Source organism: Engystomops pustulosus, chromosome 9, assembly GCF_040894005.1.
Source record: "Engystomops pustulosus chromosome 9, aEngPut4.maternal, whole genome shotgun sequence".
Taxonomy (NCBI): Eukaryota; Metazoa; Chordata; class Amphibia; order Anura; family Leptodactylidae; genus Engystomops; species Engystomops pustulosus.
This window is the reverse complement of record NC_092419.1, coordinates 91,164,885-91,187,500: the sequence shown is the minus strand read 5'-3', so window position 1 is coordinate 91,187,500 and position 22,616 is coordinate 91,164,885. Positions and strand designations below refer to the sequence as shown.

At 43.0% G+C, this 22,616-nt stretch overlaps 1 protein-coding gene across 4 annotated transcripts in view; it reads left to right on the top strand.

Moving 5' to 3' along the window:
* The window catches only part of DENND1A (DENN domain containing 1A), a 458,345-nt gene that overhangs the window by 128,221 nt on the left and 307,508 nt on the right, over positions 1–22,616 (top strand). For all 4 annotated transcript variants that reach the window (XM_072125842.1, XM_072125843.1, XM_072125844.1 and 1 more), the window contains exons 4-5: positions 9,028–9,077; positions 11,571–11,690. In XM_072125842.1, coding sequence (XP_071981943.1) covers positions 9,028–9,077; positions 11,571–11,690 — 170 coding nt within the window. The remainder of the gene's footprint in view (positions 1–9,027; positions 9,078–11,570; positions 11,691–22,616) is intronic.

Sequence of the window (22,616 nt, the reverse complement as noted above, 5' to 3'; positions counted from 1 at the left end):
GTAATTGGTCTCTTTTGATGATTTCTGTAATTTTTTCTTTGATTATATTGTAATGAATACATATAAAGTTACCATGGCGTTAGGATGCAGCACACACTGAGCTCTCATGCAGCTTTACATCAGTTCAGTTTTAAAGTTCTGTTTTTGTAAATGAGAAAATCTCTTAATGAAGAGGGAACAAATGGATCCATAGCAAGTGTCTCCTTCAAAGTGCAGTGTATGATCTGTGTCCCTGGGGGGAGCGACCTCTTAGTGTCACCGCCTGCCCGGGACATTCACCACCTGCCTCCTTGTCCCAAGGTTGTAGCCTGCCCAGAATCAAATCATGGCTTGACATTTGGAGCGTTCGATGGATCTGTGCTGAATCCTGCTCCGCTCAATAGATTTAAGACGGAAGGTATTGATGGTTACACAGCCCTCATTGAGTATGGTTAGTTCTCTGGCAAAGTTTGTGAAATAAATGAGACAGGAGTGCGGTGATCAGACAGAGACAGTCACTAGGACCTTCTCAAAGACTGACGGTCTATCTGCCTGGTCCCAACGCTGTAAGATGACACGAGCTGCATTGCTTTTCTCTTCATATCTTTTTTTGAAATTTCTATGTTTAGTAACTCGCCTTTTAATATATATATTTTTTTACATTTTGTCTGTTTCTACATGGTGCGCTAAAGTCTGAAAAATTTTTAGATTTTACTGAACATTGTTATAGAAGGAAAGCATACCGTACGTAATTTGGCTGCACAATACATCAATTTGGGGTTATTTGTTATACGCCAGGTGTCTGTGCTGCATCTAAAACGTGGGGGCAATTACTTGCACGTCCTGACGCGTGCCCCAAAAGTGCATTGTCCAACTGGAATGCACTGTGCCGGGATTCACTAAGGCCCCTAAGCCACTCCTCCCTCCATAGAGAATAGCGTCGCACGGCCGCACACACGCCAAAAGATAGAGCATGCCGCATGTACGTCCCCGCAGACGGCCATGTGAATGTGCCCTAAGATCGGGCGCCCGACATCCTGCATGTGTCGCTTCCCCGCTCAGGTCTGCCGGAGTTCACCTTCTCCCTGGTGCATGTAAGTGCAACACAATTTGAAAGTTAAATCCCGCGCCGAGTCCGAATCCGTCGGATAGTCCGGTGGCCCACCCCCGATTTCTGTCGCATGAAAGCCAGTGCAATGGCGCCACAATCTGATCGTGGTTAAATACCTGTCACAGGGGCGCAAATCCTGAAAACGTCGGAAAATCTGACGAAAGTGCGGGCGCTGCCCCTTAGTAAATAAGCCCGAATATGTCGTACCAGGCGTAGAAATGGGCACAACCAGCCCTCTGCCGGGATACTCCCAAGCTGGTTTGAGTTCCCTTTCATGCCCCTCATATCTACTGACCTACGGTGACACTAGGGGGGGGGGGGGCTGTGAAATCTATATAACCTATTGGTATGTCAATGCAAATCATAATGGTCATTAGAGGCAGCGGTTTAAGACCTGGCATACATGGACGTGAACGAATGACACATTGTAGGCACAGCCATTACATTACATAGAGCTGATATAGCACATATTGACTTCTATAAGGGTCTTCTGTACTCATATGAAAGAATCAAATCCTGTATGCAAAGTCTGTCATGAGGCTGTGTTATAGTAACATAATTCCTTAAAATCTCAATTGAGTGGCATAGAAGTGGCACTGGGCATACTGTATCCTCGGACTACGAGTGTCCCAGTGTCGTTACAATTGCTACAAATGTTTCTGTGTTTCTCCATCTTCTCCTTCTGCTAAATGTGAACATTCACACAATGTAAATAATTTCCAAATCCACAAAAAAAAACCTCAGGGAGCTGTTCACCATAGTGATCCATTTGTGAGAATTAGCTCTCACCCACTTGTGGAAACCTGAGCCCCCCTGAGCAATTCATCAGCCTTCAGAAGCATTCTGGGAGCAGAGTCCCCCCCCCCCCCCTCGCTGTGTACCCCTAAGTGTGTAAATGCAGAGTAGAAGAGAGGTGAAGATTGCAAGCTGTCAGAGGAGGACTTGCTGTTCCGCTGCAGAAGTGTGATGTTAAACATCTGGCTGCCGCTTCCACATCTCCAGATTACACAGCCATTCATTACACTAAGTGTTGTTTGTCGGAGCACTTATTCCGTAGCAGATATGACAGAGCTGGGATGTGTAGCCGGGAGACCGCAGGATTGGAAAGTTTATCTCCAGTGATTTGTTCTGAGTGGTGCTATCAGGTAGGTCAGCTGCAACCTAGGAGAGAGATGATGGCCTTGTAGTTGTCAGATGGTACTGAGCCAAGTCATCTACTTCATGAAATATTGCAGGGAATGCCATCACTACTTCTTCTGAAAGCCAACCTTTCGAACCTCTGCCATCCCAATAGTGACGAGTGAGCAGTGCCCATCTATAGATGGATCCATTCATGGTTATCCATGTACAGTGCCGCTACCCTAGCATTGAAGCATTACCATTCTGATGACCTCCCAAGTCCTCCTGCTCATAAATGGGTGCAAAATGGAAGTGCCCCTGCTTTTTCTCCAGGGATTTTCTTGGTTGGACATCCATTTATCCTGTTGAGGTCTCCATGATTTAGAAGATGGGTGATACCAATAGAAAATAAACCTACATAAGGAGGTAAATAAATTCAAGCAATGAAATCCCATGCTGCCATTCCCCTCATATCTAATATGGTCACAAACTTCAGTGGAGGCACATTTATCAACGTCATTTTGGAGTAGAGAAAGGGGCAAAGATCTGGTTTGTATCTTTTTCGACTCCACTTACAGAAAACATTTTCTCACTCGAATAGGAGGTTAGACCGCCAAAGGCTCTACCGGATTTACAAGTTTTCACAGCTGAACGCTCGCTACGATTGACCCCGGTTCCCTACTGAGGTCCAATTGTAGAGACCTGTGCACCAGATTTATCTTCATTTTGTGTTAGGAACACCCTACAATTCCTGTCAATAGGGTTATTCTAGAGAATTTATTTTTAAAAAAGGTGACAAACTCCTTCCTGCTACATCTGTATTTCCCAGACAGAGCTGTAGTGACACTATTCTGGTTTCCACTCCATTGGGCAGCTGGTTAGATTGATTTTGCTTGTTTTGGGAACAATGGAGGCGGTTTGGAAATAAATGAAGTGCGGAGCATCCGTTCAGTTTTGCCAAAAGAGAAGTCCCCTTGCACGCTGATGTTTAATTTATTAGACTGGTTTCACTTTGCTTTAGGCGTATCTCGTGTCATGCCCAGAACTACTTCATCTTTGTGCTCTTTTCCATACCTCCCCGAATAAATAATTATCCCATTATCAGCCGCCGCTCATTGAATAACAGTCAGCCAGTCGCATAGGAAAGGGGGCATCAGCGGCTTCTCGGCTGTTCTGTCTTAATTAGGGATCTGAAGATGTTTTGTATAAGTTTTCCTCTGGCAGCTAAGAGATGAGCTCTTGATATATGATAAGAATACAATGAATATCCAGCTGGAAGTTGGGAAATAACCTGTTCTGGTGATCCGAGGTGGACACCTACTATGAAGACCTCCCCCTTATTCCTCTCTAGTATCAATGTAGTATTTAATATGCAACCTTATACAAAGTACGAAAGGGCATGTAAAGGGAACATGTCCTAGTATCATAGTATAGGGTTTAATAAAAACACAGGTCCATCAAGTCCAACCTGTAGTCCCATGGTGTTTATGCAGAGGGAGGTCTTCAAATTGCCACCAGCCTCTTATCCGGGATCACAATATGTCCAATATTTTGGAAGGACATTATTGTAATACTGTCACTATCCTGAATAAAGTGTGGGTGACATTTGGTAGACCTGCCTCCTGAAGACACATTCCCTTTAAGTTAATTTTGAGCTATCAAACCTTTTTTCACATGTGCTTGAAAGTTAGACATGGTCAAGAGGTCCTTGTATCCTGAGAGAGGGGGGAAAACATCTCATGTTTAGAACAAAAGGTTTGGGCCGTTGAAATCCACCTGCCCAATTCTTGGCTCTCCCCAAGATCTGCTTTTGGGAGGCCACCACCCACCTTCCCCATATTAAGTGGTTGGCTGGTACCAATACATAACCTATAGTTGGCCACACAGATGAGATGTGTGGTTTAAACATTCCTTCCAAAAAAAGCCAAATCACTGCTGCAGATACTCTACAGATTTCTGCCAAATAGTGGAATCCGCAGTGAAAATATTTGGCATTCTATAAATTATAATTGATTAAAAATTTGTGCCATGGATCCATTTTTTTGACATTGTGTGCATATTTATTCTGAAAACGTTACTGCTTCCATTTGCTTCTAGTGCATATTCTGTAGATTGGATAGTATCATGATTCATATAGCGAAGACCCAAAAATATAGCACAAGACTTATCATTGGACTAGAACAGAAGAACAGAATCATATAAAATCAATTTCAGTCCCCTGAAAGCATTGCCAGTACCCCAAACTTTCCTCTGGAAACATTTCTAGTCCCTCTGGCTCTCATCTAGAATCATTTCCAGTCCATCTGGCTCTCCTCTAGCAGCATTTCTAGTCTCTCTGGCTCTCCTCTAGCAGCATTTCTAGTCTCTCTGGCTGTCCTCTAGAAGCATGTCTAGTCCCTTTTGGCTCTCCTCTTGAAGCATTTCTAGTCTCTCTGGATGTCCTCTAGAAGCATGTCTAGTCCCTTTGGCTCTCCTCTAGAAGCATTTCTAGTCCCTCTGGCTCTCCTCTAGACGCATTTCTAGTCCCTCTGGCTCTCCTCTAGAAGCATTTCTAGTCCCTCTGGCTCTCCTCTAGAAGCATTTCTAGTCCCTCTGGCTCTCCTCTAGAAGCATTTTACAGGCCCTCTGGCTCTCCTCTAGAAGCATTTTACAGGCCCTCTGGCTCTCCTCTAGAAGCATTGCCAGTCCCTCTGGCTCTCCTGTAGAATAATTTCCAGTCCCTCTGGCACTTCTCCTGAAGCATTTCTAGTCCCTTTGGCTCTCCTCTAGAAGCATTTCCAGTCCCTCTGGTTTTCCCCTAGATGGATTGTCAGTTTCTCTGGTTTTCCCCTAGATGGATTGTCAGTTTCTCTGGTTTTCCCTAGATGGATTGTCAGTTTCTCTGGTTCTCCTCTAGAAGCATTGCCAGTGCCCCCAACCTCTTCTCTAGAATCTCAAGAATATTTTTTGGGATAGGTGGTATTCAGATGCATCATGGTCCAGAATTATTTTAGTTTTACAATGCCCCCATTATAAGCCACATCTCTCAAACCTTTGTAATACTGCCACATATATTACTAATTTCAATAAAACACAAGATAAAGTAGTAGATTGGGCGATTGTTAATGGATCGGTGGAGATCCCATGACCCTCCATCTGCGGCCATTTTGTGATCAGGAATCTCTGGATGATGAGGCTTCAGTTTACACATCAAGAAAGCGGAGCAGAAGTATTAATACCTTATATCCTGCCCCCACACTTACACACACATTTTTTTTCACTGGGGTTGGATTTAAGTTAAGATTTTTCGAAAAAGTCGTCAAAAAATTTGCCATAAATATCCGAGTGCTACTTATGAACAAAAAAAACAGTGATAAATCCCCTTTACTGAAAACCAGAAGAATAAGAATCTGTGCGGTGATAAGTGACATTGCTGTCACTCGCTCGCTGCTCCTGGGTGACACGTTGCTCCGCTGCGCTCCCTGAGCCCTGGTTTCTAGGTAACAGGCACCAGCGCTGGCAGAAGCACGGGGTTGGTTTTGCTTCCCGCACCCCATATGCTGTGCCTGGTGACTATCCCTCCAGGGGCAATACCTCTCCGAAGACTCCACATTCTTGTTTCTGATTAATTCCTCATTGTGGGATCCGCTCCTTCTTGTATTCATTGTTTTGCATTTGTAATATAAATTTGGTGTGAAGGCAGAGATGTTGCAGTTTGTGTAATGTGTTTATTATATTACTCCTCCTTAGTGGTTTTTTTTATTACTTCAATATTATTGGTTTTTAATGCCGGATTGGAGCAGGGATGCATCCAGTTTTATTTGGTAGAAAAGTAAACCATCGCCCCAAAACTTTCTATACTATAAGGACTTTTTAATTATTAATAATAATAATTCCTTTATTTATATATACACAGCCCTGCACCAAGCTTTCCAAATAGGTCCCTGTCCCCAATGGGGCTCACAATCTAATCAACCTACCAGTATGTTTTGGAGTGTGGGAGGAAACTGGAGGACCCGGAAGAAACCCACGCAAACACGGAGAGAACATACAAACTCTTTGCAGATGTTGACCCGGGGACATGAACCCAGGTCCCCAGCGCTGCAAGGCTGTAATAGGACTATTCAGACCCTTGTGATCCATTGGATAAAGGGGTAAACCAAAAACTAAATAACTTGGCTGCTTTCTTCATAAACCTCACCAGCTCTGGGTAGTACGTGGTATTGCACCTTTGCTCCATTTTTTTCTATTTAACTGAGCTGCTATACCCGCACAAACCACAGTCAGTGGTGGTGCTGTTTACAGGACATAGGAGACACATTTGTCAAATCCTGGACAACCACTTTAATGGAACAGCATTTCTGTATTTCTCCTCCTAACCAAAAAACATAAATCCAGAGGAGATGACTCTAAGCTCTTGTGTCTCAGGATGAGGGGGGGGGGGGGGCCTCATCCTCATAGACTGTAAGCTCTTGTGTCACCCCCTCATCCTCATAGACTGTAAGCTCTTGTGTCACCCCCTCATCCTCATAGACTGTGAGATCTTGTCAACTCCTCATCCTCATAGACTGTAAGCTCTTGTGTCACCCCCTCATCCTCAGACTGTAAGCTCTTGTGTCACCCCCTCATCCTCATAGACTGTAAGCTCTTGTGTCACCCCTCTTCCTCATAGACTGTGAGATCTTGTCAACTCCTCATCCTCATAGACTGTAAGCTCTTGTGTCACCCCCTCATCCTCATAGACTGTAAGCTCTTGTCAACTCCTCATCCTCATAGACTGTAAGCTCTTGTGTCACCACCTCATCCTCATAGACTGTAAGCTCTTGTGTCACCACCTCATCCTCATAGACTGTAAGCTCTTGTGTCACCACCTCATCCTCATAGACTGCAAGCTCTTGTGTCACCCCCTCATCCTCATAGACTGTAAGCTCTTGTGTCACCCCCTCATCCTCATAGACTGTAAGCTCTTGTGTCACCCCCCCCTCATCCTCATAGACTGTAAGCTCTTGTGTCACCCCCTCCTCCTCATAGACTATGAGCTCTTGTGTCACCCCCTCATCCACATAGACTGTAAGCTCTTGTGTCACCCCCTCATCCTCATAGACTGTTTGCTCTTGTGTCACCCCTTCATCCTCATAGACTGTAAGCTCTTGTGTCATCCCCTCATCCTCATAGACTGTAAGCTGTTGTATCATCCCCTCATCCTCATAGACTGTAAGCTCTTGTGTCACCCCCTCATCCTCATAGACTGTTTGCTCTTGTGTCACCCCTTCATCCTCTTAGACTGTAAGCTCTTGTGTCACCCCCTCATCCTCATAGACTGTAAGCTCTTGTGTCATCCCCTCATCCTCATAGACTGTAAGTTCTTGTGTCACCCCCTCATCCTCATAGACTGTAAGCTCTTGTGTCACCCCCTCATCCTCATAGACTGTAAGCTCTAGTGTCACCCCCCTCATCCTCATAGACTGTAAGCTCTTGTGTCACCCCCTCATCCTCATAGACTGTAAGCTGTTGTATCATCCCCTCATCCTCAGACTGTAAGCTCTTGTGTCACCCCCTCATCCTCATAGACTGTAAGCTCTTGTGTCACCCCCTCATCCTCATAGACTGTAAGCACTTGTGTCACCCCCTCATCCTCATAGACTGTAAGCTCTTGTGTCATCCCCTCATCCTCATAGACTGTAAGCTCTTGTGTCACCCCCTCATCCTCATAGACTGTAAGCTCTTGTGTCACCCCCTCATCCTCATAGACTGTAAGCTCTAGTGTCACCCCCCTCATCCTCATAGACTGTAAGCTCTAGTGTCACCCCCTCATCCTCATAGACTGTAAGCTCTTGTGTCACCCCCTCATCCTCATAGACTGTAAGCTCTTGTGTCACCCCCTCATCCTCATAGACTGTAAGCTCTAGTGTCACCCCCCTCATCCTCATAGACTGTAAGCTCTTGTGTCACCCCCTCATCCTCATAGACTGTAAGCTGTTGTATCATCCCCTCATCCTCAGACTGTAAGCTCTTGTGTCACCCCCTCATCCTCATAAGACTGTAAGCACTTGTGTCACCCCCTCATCCTCATAGACTGTAAGCTCTTGTGTCATCCCCTCATCCTCATAGACTGTAAGCTCTTGTGTCACCCCCTCATCCTCATAAGACTGTAAGCTCTTGTGTCACCCCCTCATCCTCATAGACTGTAAGCTCTTGTGTCACCCCCTCATCCTCATAGACTGTAAGCTCTTGTGTCACCCCTTTCATCCTCATAGACTGTAAGCTCTTGTGTCACCTCCTCATCCTCATAAGACTGTAAGCTCTTGTGTCACCCCCTCATCCTCATAGACTGTAAGCTGTTGTATCATCCCCTCATCCTCATAGACTGTAAGCTCTTGTGTCACCCCCTCATCCTCAGACTCTAAGCTTTTGTCACCCCCTCATCCTCATAGACTGTAAGCTCTTGTGTCACCCCCTCATCCTCATAGACTGTAAGCTCTTTTGTCACCCCCTCATCCTCATAGACTGTAAGCTCTAGTGTCACCCCCCTCATCCTCATAGACTGTAAGCTCTTGTGTCACCCCTTTCATCCTCAGACTGTTTGCTCTTGTGTCACCCCCTCATCCTCAGACTGTAAGCTCTTGTGAGCAGGGCCCTCTCTCCTATCGTTTCATATGACTGTTATTTTTTTATTTGTTAGTGTTCCCCAAAATCTGTAAATTGCTACGGAATATGGTGGCGCTATATAAATAGATTATTATTGTTATTATTTTTATGATGATGTGAACCTAACCCTAATAACTGTAGTCAGTGTGTATGGAGATTACTGACACGTCTCTCTCTCTCTTTCTTTGCAGGAAGTCCTCCAGACTGTCACCAAATTTTGCTTCCCGTTCTCCTTAGACAGGTACAGACATTAATGATGCTGTATTCTTCACTTCCTATTCTACTCAGTTTATTCTTGTACTTTATAGGTCGGATATTTGGGTACAAATGTAGCAGCAATTCCAGGTTCAAGACCTGACCTCTATGTGTTTTTGTAGCCTGTCAGAGGATTATATCCCTAAATTGACCACACTGATTGTAGGCTAGAGTTTAGGGTCGCACCCCTCCAATGGGAGAAGCCCATCTGTCATTTATATACAATATATAGCCCTATATACTTACTTATACTTGGTAGACAGTGTGTTACTTATTTAATGTTCCCAATAGGCTTGTATGCTTACTATAAGGCGATTTGCTTCATGGACCCCCGTAGTCTCTTTACAAGGTTTTGGGAAGGATAGCACCACCCCCAATGATATACCTCCCAATATAATACCTGACGCTCCTACAGAACACATTATCACCGATGAAATTTGCCTTATGATGAATTTGGCAATATGTTTATATTTTACATTTATAACCGAATTCGCAAAAGTGTGAACAAAGCCTAAACAGAGATCTGTATATGCTGCACCATGTAAGGGCGGATTACAGAGACGAGGATTATTATTCAGCAGAATGATACCTTGTATGCGGCCATGTTTATATCACTATCACGTGGGTTTTGTCGCTATATAATATGTAGAATTCTATGATACTTGTAGAACTCCTTCAGAACAGAACACAGAGGCCTGTGTGCACCACAGCATATGACAGCCCCATTATACATGACCTGCGGTTTCATGGCTGAGCTATTGCTGCTCCCACACAGAAACCGCAAAGTACACCAAGGCCATCTCTAGCCGGGGAGAAATTTGATGAACTGACTTGAAAAATGACAATTCCCTTGTATTGCCTTAGAGTAATCCTGTGATGGTGTTAGAGCCTTATCTAGTGTTATCACATGTCTATGCAGATTGCCTGGCGCTAGGCTGCGTTTCTGTTATTCCTATAAGCAGTCGTTGTAGAGAAATTAGATTGTAAGGAAATGTACAGTATATACATGTGTGTATACATTTACATAGCTGCTGTGTGTATGTGTATATATATATGATGTGATGCTTCACTGAGATTAAGGGCCGCATTATGCCTCTGTATGGAGCCATACTGTGTCTCTGATTTTATATGTAGACAATGACATGGTTGTTTGAATGGGGCACCATATGGTGGCACACCGAAATACATATTCCCCTACAGTCCCAAATTTCCTGCGATAGTCCGAGGTATTCCAATGTCATTTAAATTTTTGCTGGTCTTATTCTGATCATGCAGAAAGTTTATTGAAACCACATCCATAAGTAGTTGTGGGGGGGAGGGGATTGTGGGCAATGGGGCAACAAATTCAAGGGTTGTCCTTAAAGGGTTTCCTTGCAGGGCCTATCTTACTGATCGTCAGTGGGGTCTTAAAAATAGGGATCTGTTGTAGCCCTTTGTTGCGCTCAATAAAATAGAACATCCTGGTTGTTGATGCGCCAGCTGCTCAGCTCAACTCTATGGCACTGACCGAAATAACCGTGCGCTGCACTCGGCAATCTTCGTCAGCACCATAGAAATAAATAAAGTAGTCGGTGAGTCCGTGACCAGCTGCTCTCTTCATCTTAAAAGGGGGCGAAACGGACTCTCATTCATTAGATCTGTGTGTGTTTCATCACTGAGAGCACCACCTGTTGATAGGGCCTAACTTCCTATGACTGGAGAACCCCTTTAAATAATTAAGGGGGAGGAGTTCAGTCTCTTGCCTCATACTTGTTGTATTTGGGGATATGGCATCGGCACTGTGCACCATCGCTGGCCTCAGGGTTGAAGCTAATTTATTGGCATAGTGCTCAAATACCGATATTTTTATTGGTGTCACCATTGCAGTCTTGTGAGCAGATATCAGCTGGGTATTCCCAAAGTGGAAGGGGGGTTGCAGTAAATTCTGCCCCATTTGTTTTGCCCCTATAAAAACCAGAGCCCGCATGCCTCAGTTACCTCTGCACCTCCTAGGGCTCACACACAGAGGCCGCAACTTAAATGTGTAAAAGGAAAAAAAATGAATATATTCGGACATGCTCCAAATTTAATGTTTATTAAAAAAAAAAAGGTAATTAAAAAAAAAAAAAAGTCCTCATAATATAACCCCTTTTTTTAGACTTTATGTTGCAGCATATGTATATATTCGTGTACATGTGACATCCGCTATATACCACAGACCAGGGACACTTGGAGTTGTCGGAGGCTTTGCCGTCTAAGACTCTGTCACTGCTAATTACATCCGGATGGATTGTAGCTGTAAATCGAGGAAGGAATTTAAGGATTTAATCAGTTTCAGTGTTAATAAAACTGATTAAGTTTTTTTACAATTTTTATAGGATTAATAAACTGTTGTTAACCCCTTCATTATTTCTGTAATTCTATTATACAAGTATGTGTCTATGTACTGGGGGGGCGTTGAGACTTATTAATATCTTTCATGTCTCGTTCTCCTCCGCAGCCTCTCGGCCAGCCAAGTCGGGCAAAACTTTACATTTGTGCTGACCGACATTGACAGCAAGCATAGGTTTGGCTTCTGCCGGTTATCTTCAGGCGCTAAAAGCTGCTTTTGTATCTTAAGGTAAGGCCAGCTGTGTCTGCGTGTGCAGCACATGTCATGTCTACAGGGTTGCAGCTCATTTATCATCCGGATGAGTTTTGGAGTCTGGGTGGGTGGGTGTCAGATTCCTCGGGGATTTTGGTCGTGTGATATTAGCATCAGATGTATGTAACATAAAAATAAAGTAACGTAAAGGGACATGTAGTAGAGATGCTGATAAAATGTGGACTTTAACGTGATTTTTCTGTCCCTGGTTAGTAAGTCGGGCATGTGAATAGCTTTGGTCTCAGCCTTCAGGATAAAGTGTGATCATTAAAATTAGAAAATAAATTTTTTCTACAAAAAAAAAAAAAAATTAGATGTTTTCTTAATTTTTTGCAAAAACATATATTTTTCTTCACTCGTCTTCAGTTCCAAATCTGACAACCCAGCCCCTAACGTTTTGGGTTCTTTAGTCGATAAGTTCTGGTCATACTATTAAAAAAAATTTTTATAGTTTCACAATGTGTTTTTTTTCATTAGCAAGTGAAATTCTTCTCAAGTGCAGATCTCCCCCTGAAGGACTTGTCACCCCTGGATGTTTTTTTGGATGTTATGATGCCGGTGTAGCTGGAGCATTAGATAAGAATCACCTAAAGCATGTTTGATATGTTTTGCACAAGGTTTTTTCCCCCTCCGAAATCTGTTTTATCACTTCGGTTTACATGGTATTAAAAATGTCACAATATGCGCAACCTGTTAAAGGGGTTGGGTAGGAATGTACTTGGCCTTTGATTAGGCTCCCCCCTTCAAGCAGTGATATGGGGTTCACAATATTTATGGAGGGGGTGTGCATAGGAAAATGAGTGTGCGACCCCCCCGACCAGCTAGAGGTCTGCAGTAAATGGGATGTAACACGAAGTCCGGAAGGTGGCTGCCGGTAGGTCATGTGACCCACGGCTCTGATGGGCTGAAGGGTAAAGTTTAGCAGGGCAGGTTAATATGGGAGACTCTGTTAGGGTTGACTTACCAAGGTTAATATGTAAAGTTGTATTTCTCACTGTAAAACTGATGCACAAAGCTAAAAAGGAAGTGGCATGGGTTTGAGAGTGAGGCCTAAACCATCAAGAGAAATAAGACTATTTGGCAAGGGTAATATATGGATCGTAACGTTGTAGCTTGTGTAGTGGCCGTGTACCAAGAGGATTAGATTTGCCCGAAATCTCTTGTCCATCTTGGATGATGACGGTCATTTTTGTTTTTTATCATGTGCCCTAAAAGACAACATTCACCTTTAGAGAAGATCAAAGTTGACTTCTCTCAGGGAGCTGCTGCCTTCTTCGTTAGCCAGGAAGGAAAAGCTTGGAGACATACACCTATTTACTATTGAGCCTCCAATTATTGAGCCTTTCACTATGCCGGTTCATTCTGGTGTAAAACTGTGATATATTTGATGGTGCCTGGGACCTCAAAAGCAGTTTGTATTAGTGGTGTGGTGGTGAAGGCCTATCAGGACCATTGTCCTGTGGTAGGTCTATAGTTGGCTGGTAACCCAGCAGCACCCAATATAGGTGAGAAGACATGGGCCCTATCCAACACAGTTGGAAATTACTTCATTATTGAGCTTAAGGACACCAGGATGAGGGATTGTAAACCAAGTGCATGTAACTGCGCTTGGTTCACAATCCCTGATCCTGGTGGTAGATATCTCTTTAAATGGGTTGTATGCATGTAAATGGGGGTGGGGATTGTTGCATAACTCAGGAAATGTGTTCTATACGCTTTTTTTGTGCGGTACAAGTTTACTTTGTAGATATTGTTGTTGTCCAGCTTGACCTGTACTATCCTTTCTGGAATGGGATGATGTTTTGATTTCCTGCTTCCTCTTCATAAAATTCACAACATGTAACAGATTGCAAAACCGATGCAAAATGCACCCCCCCCCCCGTTTTTTTTTTTTAGGCTGATCCTGACACTATAAGTATATATAAGACACATTTGCGCCCCTCCTCTGTGTATATAGCGCCCCCTCTCCCTGTGTTATTGCGGTCGTGTCATGTCAGCTGATAACTGCTGCCGTTCCTGTTCATCTTCACATTTTGCTCGCTCACATCCTGTCATTTTTCACTTCATATTGTCCCTTTAACCTTTGTGCACTTTTTTTTTTTTTTTTAATCCGGGCTTTCGGCCATATCGGCAGCGCTTGTACATTTTGCGATACGTCGATGAATTAAACAGAACTGTCTGGGCTGGGAGAGGGGCGCTTATCTGGGCCCCTGTCAGAACTTATCTCCTTGCGGCATTTGTATATTTTACTTACACAAGCGCCTGTTTTTCAAGAAAGTGGTGAGGCTGCTGCAGTTTGTGAGTTGTCATTAGGGTTTACAGGACCTCGAACTCCCTTGTCCTGTGTGGTGTCAGCTAAACGTGTGGGTCAGATGGGTAAACTGCGCTCAGAACATTTCACTCTCTAATTCTTACATATAGGGGGCGCCAAATTCCCCAAGAAAAATCTTCTGCACAATCTCACCGCTAATTTATTTTAAGAAGAGAATTAGGTAATTAATGAGCTGTAGGTGTAGGAGAGCTCAATCTCTGTATTAAATGCAATATCCACCTATTTACAGGCCTACATTTGTCATTTACTGCTCTGTGGGGAAGGTACAGCTATAGGTTTTTCCTGCAGACTTGCATACATTATATTTTGCACTGATACGGATAAACCCAAAAACCACTGGGTAGGATTTCTATGGGGAGAAATATTTTTGCATAACTTATCATTTTGGTGCAAGGCCTAATAAAGGGTCCAATATTGATTTATAAGGTAGTTTACTCCAAAAGGGGGCGCTACAGAGACCTTCCTAGTTTGTCGAGATGAAAAGTTAATTTGCATGTGTAAATGAAATGAAATATGAAACCACTCGTCTTGTGGATACTTTGTCTTTTTATTTTTAGCTATGTCCCAAGGCCTGTTAAAGGGTCTGACATTGAGGTTGAATTTACACGAATGTATGCCCTCCGGGTTGGAGCTGGTTGGGCTCTGTGCGCCCATTGTTGTCTGTGGGGGACGTATGTACGGCCCCCATGCAGTCGTGTTAATGCGGTTTGACTAATAATAATAATCATCTTTATTTATATAGCACCATCATATTCCGTAGCGCCTTACAAATCATAGGGAACATATACAAATAAAATACTACATTTCAAAGTAAAAACAGTCTTGTTGAACTATATAGTGCACTTCCCACCATGAGGTGGCACCGTGGAGACAATTTTGTTGATTTGTAGATTGATATCACAACACCCCCTTCCTTACTATACCATCTGCAATACAATCAAATAATATGACCGATACAGGCAGTTATGTACAAGATGGGGTCCGGAGGTTTGTTCTTAAGTTGAATTTGTATGTAAGTCGAAACTGTATATTTTATAATTGTAGATCCAGACAAAAAAAAAATTTGGCCCCAGTGACAATTGGAGTTTAAACATTTTTTGCTGTAATGGGACCAAGGATTATCAATAAAGCTTCATTACAGACCCCTTACAGCTGATCATTGCAGTCTGGGACTATAGTAACATCCAGAGAGCTTCACCAGAGGTCACAGTGGTCTGTCTGTAACTATGAGTTGTCTGTTAGTCTTGTCTCCTTAAATAGGGGACCGCCTGTATATATATATAACTTATATCTTTGCTGCAAGGCCTAATAAAGGGTCAGACATTTACTAATTAGATACTTAACTCCAATAGGGGGCACTACAGAGACCTTTCTCCTTTTTGTCCTGATGAAATTTTAACTTGCATGTGTATATAAAATGTGAAACCACTCAACTTGTGGATAAGTCCCGTATTTTGGTTTGGTTTTTATCTTTAGCTATGTGACGAGGCCTGTAAGAGGTTCTGTCATTGACTTATAGTGCACTTCCCACCACTAGGTGGCACCGTGAAGACATTTTTGTTGATTGATATCACAATACCCCCCCTCCTTACTATACCATCTGTAAGACCCCCATATAATATGACCTATATATACATAACTTATATCTTTGGTACAAGGCCTGATGAAAGGTCAGACATTAGGTGGTACCGTGGAGACATTTTTGTTGCTTTGTAGATTATGAAGTGACACTACCCCCCCTCCTTATAATACCATCTTCTATACCCACATATAATATGACCTATATGCACAAAGGTCATATACACACACACACTTGTGTATATATATGAGACGGATATGCTTGTTAGTTAGATTGTAATATATAGGAAAGAGCCTGCGTCTATCCTCCGGGCTCCCAGGTCACTCTCCTTTGAATGAACATAATGGCGGAGGGGGCCTCTCACGTGGTGCAAAGTGAGAATTGTTTCTAATTGAGCAGAAACATGTGGAAGGATCAGGAATATCTCGGGGGATTAAAGAAAAATTCCAAATTTGTACTACTTCCAGGCTGTGCTGGGAGCAGGCTCTGCTGGGAATAGATGTTAGTTAGTGTGACCTGCGACCCTGGAATCTGTTGACAAGGGTCCCAGCCAGGACTCAGCCACAGAACGCTTTTGTTAAGACCAATTCACAGCTCCTTGAAGCTGCAGTCAGGGGAAGTCGCCAGCTCACATGGAAGGGGAGCAGAGGCGCTTTTTTTTTTTCCCATGCTTTGGAAACATAGGACGCCCGTACACCAGCATGAACCACACGGCCTCAGCTCAATTGACACTGACAGCTTCCTGGCTTGAGGTTGCCAACTGGCAGAGCATTGAGGCATTGAAGAGGAGCAGCTTGAGGGTCCTGCGCACCAGTGTTTGTGTGCACACTGGAGAAGGAGCACACCAGTCACTTGTACAGCTCTTGTGTTACCCAGTGTCCTCCTCATGTGCTTCAGGTGTCACTGCAGAGACAGAATGAAGAGCACTTCCAGACAAACAGTTTTATGCAACTTTTTTTTTTGTATATTTATATGACTGTTAACGTCTTGTGATGACCCCCTCTTGTATTTGGGTTTTACATATTTCTTTTTTTTTCATGTAGATGTACATGTTCATAGACTCCGCAGCTCAGCTACTGTCAGCGTCATAGAAGCTTCATGGAACACAAGAAACTGTATCATTCATTAATGTTCTGTGACCTGTGCAGTGCTGCTAGAGGACCCTCATCTATAGTCAGTGGGGCATCCTCTATGTTATATTATGTCTACCCCTTGGTGACATCCATATGCCACTTACTTTATAGGAAATCTACCATCATGATAAACCAGGGACACCTACTTATAGATCCAGGCACCGTGACTGTTCTAATCTTCTTATATTTGTTATCCATGGCCTCCTTCCTTCAAACATCAATTTTACAATTAAGCTAATGAGCCAGAAGGTCTCAGGTGAGTGTTTTCAAAGCCCTTAAGTGCTATAGCTTCAAAGGCTGTTACAGTGAGCAGAGCATGTTTCCCCTCCCTCTGCACTTCCTGCTGCTGCTGCTAGTTTACACAGGCTGAGGGAGAGAACAGGGGTTGTTCTGCTCATTGTAACAACCTGTGAATCTGCAGCACTGTGGGGCTCTGGTAATGCCCCCCTCATAAGCATCTTTTTAGAGAGAGGGGTAAAAAAGCACTCCCTGGTGTAATAAATTCTAAAACAAATATTGTAAAAGATTATGTTAAATCGCGATCACCTTAGCGCGTTGTGCAACCAGGCACAACACTGTAAAATCACACATCGGGTGCAGCCTAGTCCTTGCCGGTTGGGAAACACCGGATAGAAGGCACAAGGAGTAGTGGATGAAATGACTATATTCACAGCGCTTCTCCGATCCAATAGAATAGTTTTTATTTAAATATATAAAATCAATATTAATAAAGTATCAGACAACGCGTTTCGCCTCCTACTGCATGGACGCTTCCTCAGGAATTATGGATTTACTACAATACAGTTTTATTGAAGCATGCAGTATAAGTTATCTAATAATCACAAGTTCAAGCTCTAAAAAGTTATATATACATAATTGATTAAACAATAAAATCACCCCCTTAAATATAAAGGCAAATACATAAATATATTAAAAATAACAAGCACACATAGAAGCCCCGGAATATGAAAATGTTCCATATTATTACAGTATCATAATATTTATGCCATGTGAGGAATGTTTAAATAGGAAATTCATCAAAATGTCCACATTGTTGTTTTGCTGCCCAAAACTCCATCCGATAACAAAAAATTTCTGGTCATCCAAATGTCATAATTTTCCCTAAATGATTTATGCAAGTCCAATTTTGGGCTCCTGCATTTAGTTCAAGAAATCTATCATCCTTGTTATAAATATTTAGGGTTTTTGTGATCTTTTAGGATAGTCTTAACTAGCATTCAGGTTGTTGATGATTTTTTATTTTATTTTAAGGATCTGTCAACCATTCTGACCATACAAAGCTGCAGACCATGTTAGGTATTGGCCTTTGATCTGTGTTAGCATACTTTTGTGTGCATTGTCAGTAGCAGCAGGACTGTGAAAGTGTTTTTTATATACCAGGTCTGTGTTTGGAGCGCTCTTGTGCACTGGGTTGTGAGATCTGTTTAATAAACTGCAGCATAGCCCCTCCCCTTTTCTCTGAGTAAGAGCAGTAGCAGGCTCCTGGTTGGATATTAAATCAGGGAGAGGGGCAAGGAGCAGTTTGAATGAATAAAATATGTATAACATGTATCTTACCCAAGGATCTACATTTAGTTAGCACATACTTTTATGGGGTATTTGGATGCTTGGGTATTGAGGTTCAAAATTCCATGTTATTTATCAGAATAATAAATCCTCATAGACTGTAAGCTCTTGTGTTACCCCCTCATCCTCATAGACTGTAAGCTCTTGTGTCACCCCTCATCCTCATAGACTGTAAGCTCTGGTGTTACCCCCTCATCCTCATAGACTGTAATCTCTTGTGTCACTCCCTCATCCTCATAGACTGTAAGCTCTTGTGTTACCCCCTCATCCTCATAGACTGTAAGCTCTTGTGTCATCCCCTCATCCTCATAGACTGTAAGCTCTTGTGTCACCCCTCATCCTCATAGACTGTAAGCTCTTGTGTTACCCCCTCATCCTCATAGACTGTAAGCTCTTGTGTCATCCCCTCATCCTCATAGATTGTAAGCTCTTGTGTCATCCCCTCATCCTCATAGATTGTAAGCTCTTGTGTCACCTCCTCATCCTCATAGATTGTAAGCTCTTGTGTCACCTCCTCATCCTCATAGATTGTAAGCTCTTGTGTCACCCCCTCATCCTCAGACTGTAAGATCTTGTGTCACCCCCTCATCCTCATAGACTGTAAGCTCTTATGTCATCCCCTCATCCTCATAGACTGTAAGCTCTTGTGACATCCCCTCATCCTCATAGACTGTAAGCTCTTGTGTCACCTCCTCATCCTCATAGACTGTAAGCTCTTGTGTCACACCCTCATCCTCATAGACTGTAAGCTCGTGTGTCACCCCCTCATCCTCATAGACTGTAAGCTCTTGTGTCACCCCTCATCCTCATAGACTGTAAGCTCGTGTGTCACCCCCTCATCCTCATAGACTGTAAGCTCTTGTGTCACCCCCTCATCCTCATAGACTGTAAGCTCTTGTGTCACCCCCTCATCCTCATAGACTGTAAGCTCTTGTGTCACCCCCTCATTCTCATAGACTGTAAGCTCTTGTGTCACCCCCTTCATCCTCATAGACTGTAAGCTCTTGTGTCACCCCCTCATCCTCATAGACTGTAAGCTCTTGTGTCACCCCCTCATCCTCATAGACTGTAAGCTCGTGTGTCACCCCCTCATCCTCATAGACTGTAAGCTCTTATGAGCAGGGCCCTCACTCCTATTGTTCCATATGACTGTTTGCACTCTCACTTTGTAATGTAATATTATATTTGTATATGTCCTCTATGATCTGTAAAGCGCTATGGAAAATGATGGCGCTATATAAATAAAGGTTATTATTAGTTTTATCTACAACCCATTCCCCTGAATAGCACCGGGCTCTTGTGTAGAGGTTGGGTAGATTCTGGTGCTGTATTTGGGAACTGCCCCTATGTCATGATCCCTGTTTTCTGCCTGATGAAGGGCTGTCAGATGAGAGACCTAATTAATTTTTGCTATTTTAGGTTATGTTTTTTTTTAAGGTCCTATATGATTATAGAGTCTAATGGCAGCTATTTTGGACTATTCTCCCCCCTAGTAATACCTTATTTGAGTGCAGCATTATGACTCGTTTGGTTGAGCTGTGAGCGCGGCTTTACATAAGACGTGGAAGTGAAGGCATCCTGAACTCCAGCTGTTATTTCCTCCTTAGGGTGAAATCTCCAAACACCCTCCAGTTTATTCCCCTCTTGTAGGAGGATTAAGTTGTGCCACCTTTTGACATTGAGCCATCAGGATGGTTTGGCACAGTAGCAGCCGAAAGTACAAGAAGTTGTTTACAAAAGAGGCCATGGACTTAGCGTCTTTCTGTAGAGGCAGTCAGGCAGGAAGGCCTCGCACAGTCTGTTTGGCACAGTAGCCGCGCTCAGCTGGCCCCCTGCCCTCCTGCTGGTAGTCAGGGCAAAGGATGTGCCAGATCTCACATTGTAACAGAGCACTCAGGCCGCCTGCAAATCTGCTTGTAGTTAGCGTGAGGCCTTTTTGGCAGAGACGGAAGGCTGACCGATCCAGTCGGCCCTTTTTACCTTTAATATTTTCCATCTGCTCGCCAACGACAGACCTGAGAGGAGGTTTGAGTTATGAGGAGTGTGATGGGAAACCGCTTTGAAAAGTTGTTCGAGATCCTGCAGTAAAGATGTTTCCCGACTCGCTGCATTGATTTAACTCCTCGGCTTCCCCTGCGTGATGTGCAGACGTCTCTCGTGGAGGAATATTGTCTGTTTTCATGCACGGAGCAACTTTTCACCTTAACTCTTTAAAGGTTATCTAGCTAACAATATTTTTTAATTTAGATTATGATTTTATTATATATATTTGATGTTGTTTTGTCATTTTTTTTTGTTTCATTTTTAAGTTTTTTTTGTTTAGTTTTTAGTTTCACATTCTGATCAATGGCCAGGGTCAGGAATAATAAGCACACATACTTGTCCCGGTTCTGCTCCATGTCCCCACATCACTCCAGTATTTACATTTATTTATTTTGGACCTGCATCAGACGAAAGTTAAGGCGGTCACAGGACCTTCATTGACCAATGCTTGACCACTGAGATGAGCAGACCCAAAATTTTCATTCGGGTGGCCAATCATAGTCATGGCTAGCTGATCAGGGGGCATCAATTTGGCACATTTGTGTCAAATTGCTGTTCGTCCGCTAACCCAGCAATGAGTCTTGCAGGACACACATGAACCCGAATGGAAAGTTCGGAAACTGCTCCGCGCATCTCTACCAACCAATTCAGACGTAGTCACTCCCGTTCTTACAGGAGACTTCAGTTCCAGTGTTTTCCACTGTATGAGGAATCTACTCATTGGACAAAGTTCTTCTTGTACCACCCCACAAAACTTTGGTCTCCTGCCTCCTTGGGAGATTCCAATTCCTGGAAAGCATCTTTATAAGTAATAGCCTAAAGGAATGCACAGATACACTGTCGTTATGGTACCCATACCATTTATTCATTTAATACTGAGCCTAGAATGTGCTCGGAAGCAATTCTTTAAAGGAAATAATTCAGCAAATAATTGATATGGTTTGTGTAATGAAAAGTTATTCAATTTTCCAATATACTTTCTGTATCAATTCTGCACTGTTTTCTAGATCTCTGCTTGCTGTCTTTCTATAGAAAGCTTCTATGTTTACTTCCAGTGGATAGAAATCTGTCCCTGGTCATGTGATGTCACACAGGTGCATCAGCCATTATTATCCCCACGCCTCTGATTACTTTCTGTGTTTCTGGGCTTGTGCTTCTGTGTGACATGACATCACATGACCATGGACAGATTTATATCTACAGGAAGTATACATAGAAAACCGTGTGGAATTGATACAGAGAGTATATTGTAAAATTGTATAGCTTTTCATTATAAAAACAATATAAATTTTTTGAAAGTATCAATCTTTGAAAGTAAACAAACCCCCTTTACATGCCTGTAAAGAGCATATTGATGAAGGCAAATTGTATGAGCGCTGTCCCGTTAAATAGGACTGAATTGAACCCTGGCCATGTAACTGATGGACTTGGTGTCAAAGGCTGAGTAAGTGAAGAGTGACCCACCACAGGACTGGTGAGTGCTAGGGTGTATGATAATCCACTGAAACATTGATTAAAACATTTTTTGATATTGTAACAGTGGAAAAACCTTTAGGGGTGCGTCCACATGTTCAGTTTTTCAGTAGCAGTTTTGATGCCCAAATTAGGAGTGTAGTGAAAATATGATCCACACCTGTTTTTGGATTCAAAAACTGCATCTGAACATGTGACTGCACCCTAAAGGTGCGCATGACAAATATTCTCCGGTGCACAGAATTGTGGATGAGACCCGAACCAAATCTTACTCACATATGAGGAAAGAAACCCCTGTGCCAGCGTGTCCCATATCAAGGGAGATAGCAGAGTGACCCTCTACATTTCCATCAGGTTTGCCGCTAGAAATCCCCCCCCCCCATATCTCAGTTTTTCGAGTGGCGGTTTTCCGATACAAACCCCGTCACCCTGTTTCCGTGATAAGAATCCAGCAGCTGTGTCGCCTCGTGTGATGGCAGCGTTATTACACTCTAATAACACGCTCATTTCCTTGGATCATACTTGTTAAAGGAAACAAAAATATTTAAGAACAGCATTTTTAAGAAAAAAATCTGAATTAATATTTGCAGCAGATGTGCTGCCAGATATGTATTACTTCTCGTATGCGAGTAACACCAGCGATGTCAAGGCAATGGTGAGAACATGTTTTGACAGCTGCCTAGCAAAAGTCATTCGTTACAACCTTTATCTGGAAGACTTCCTAATCAATAATTACATTGGGAGATTTTTTTTCT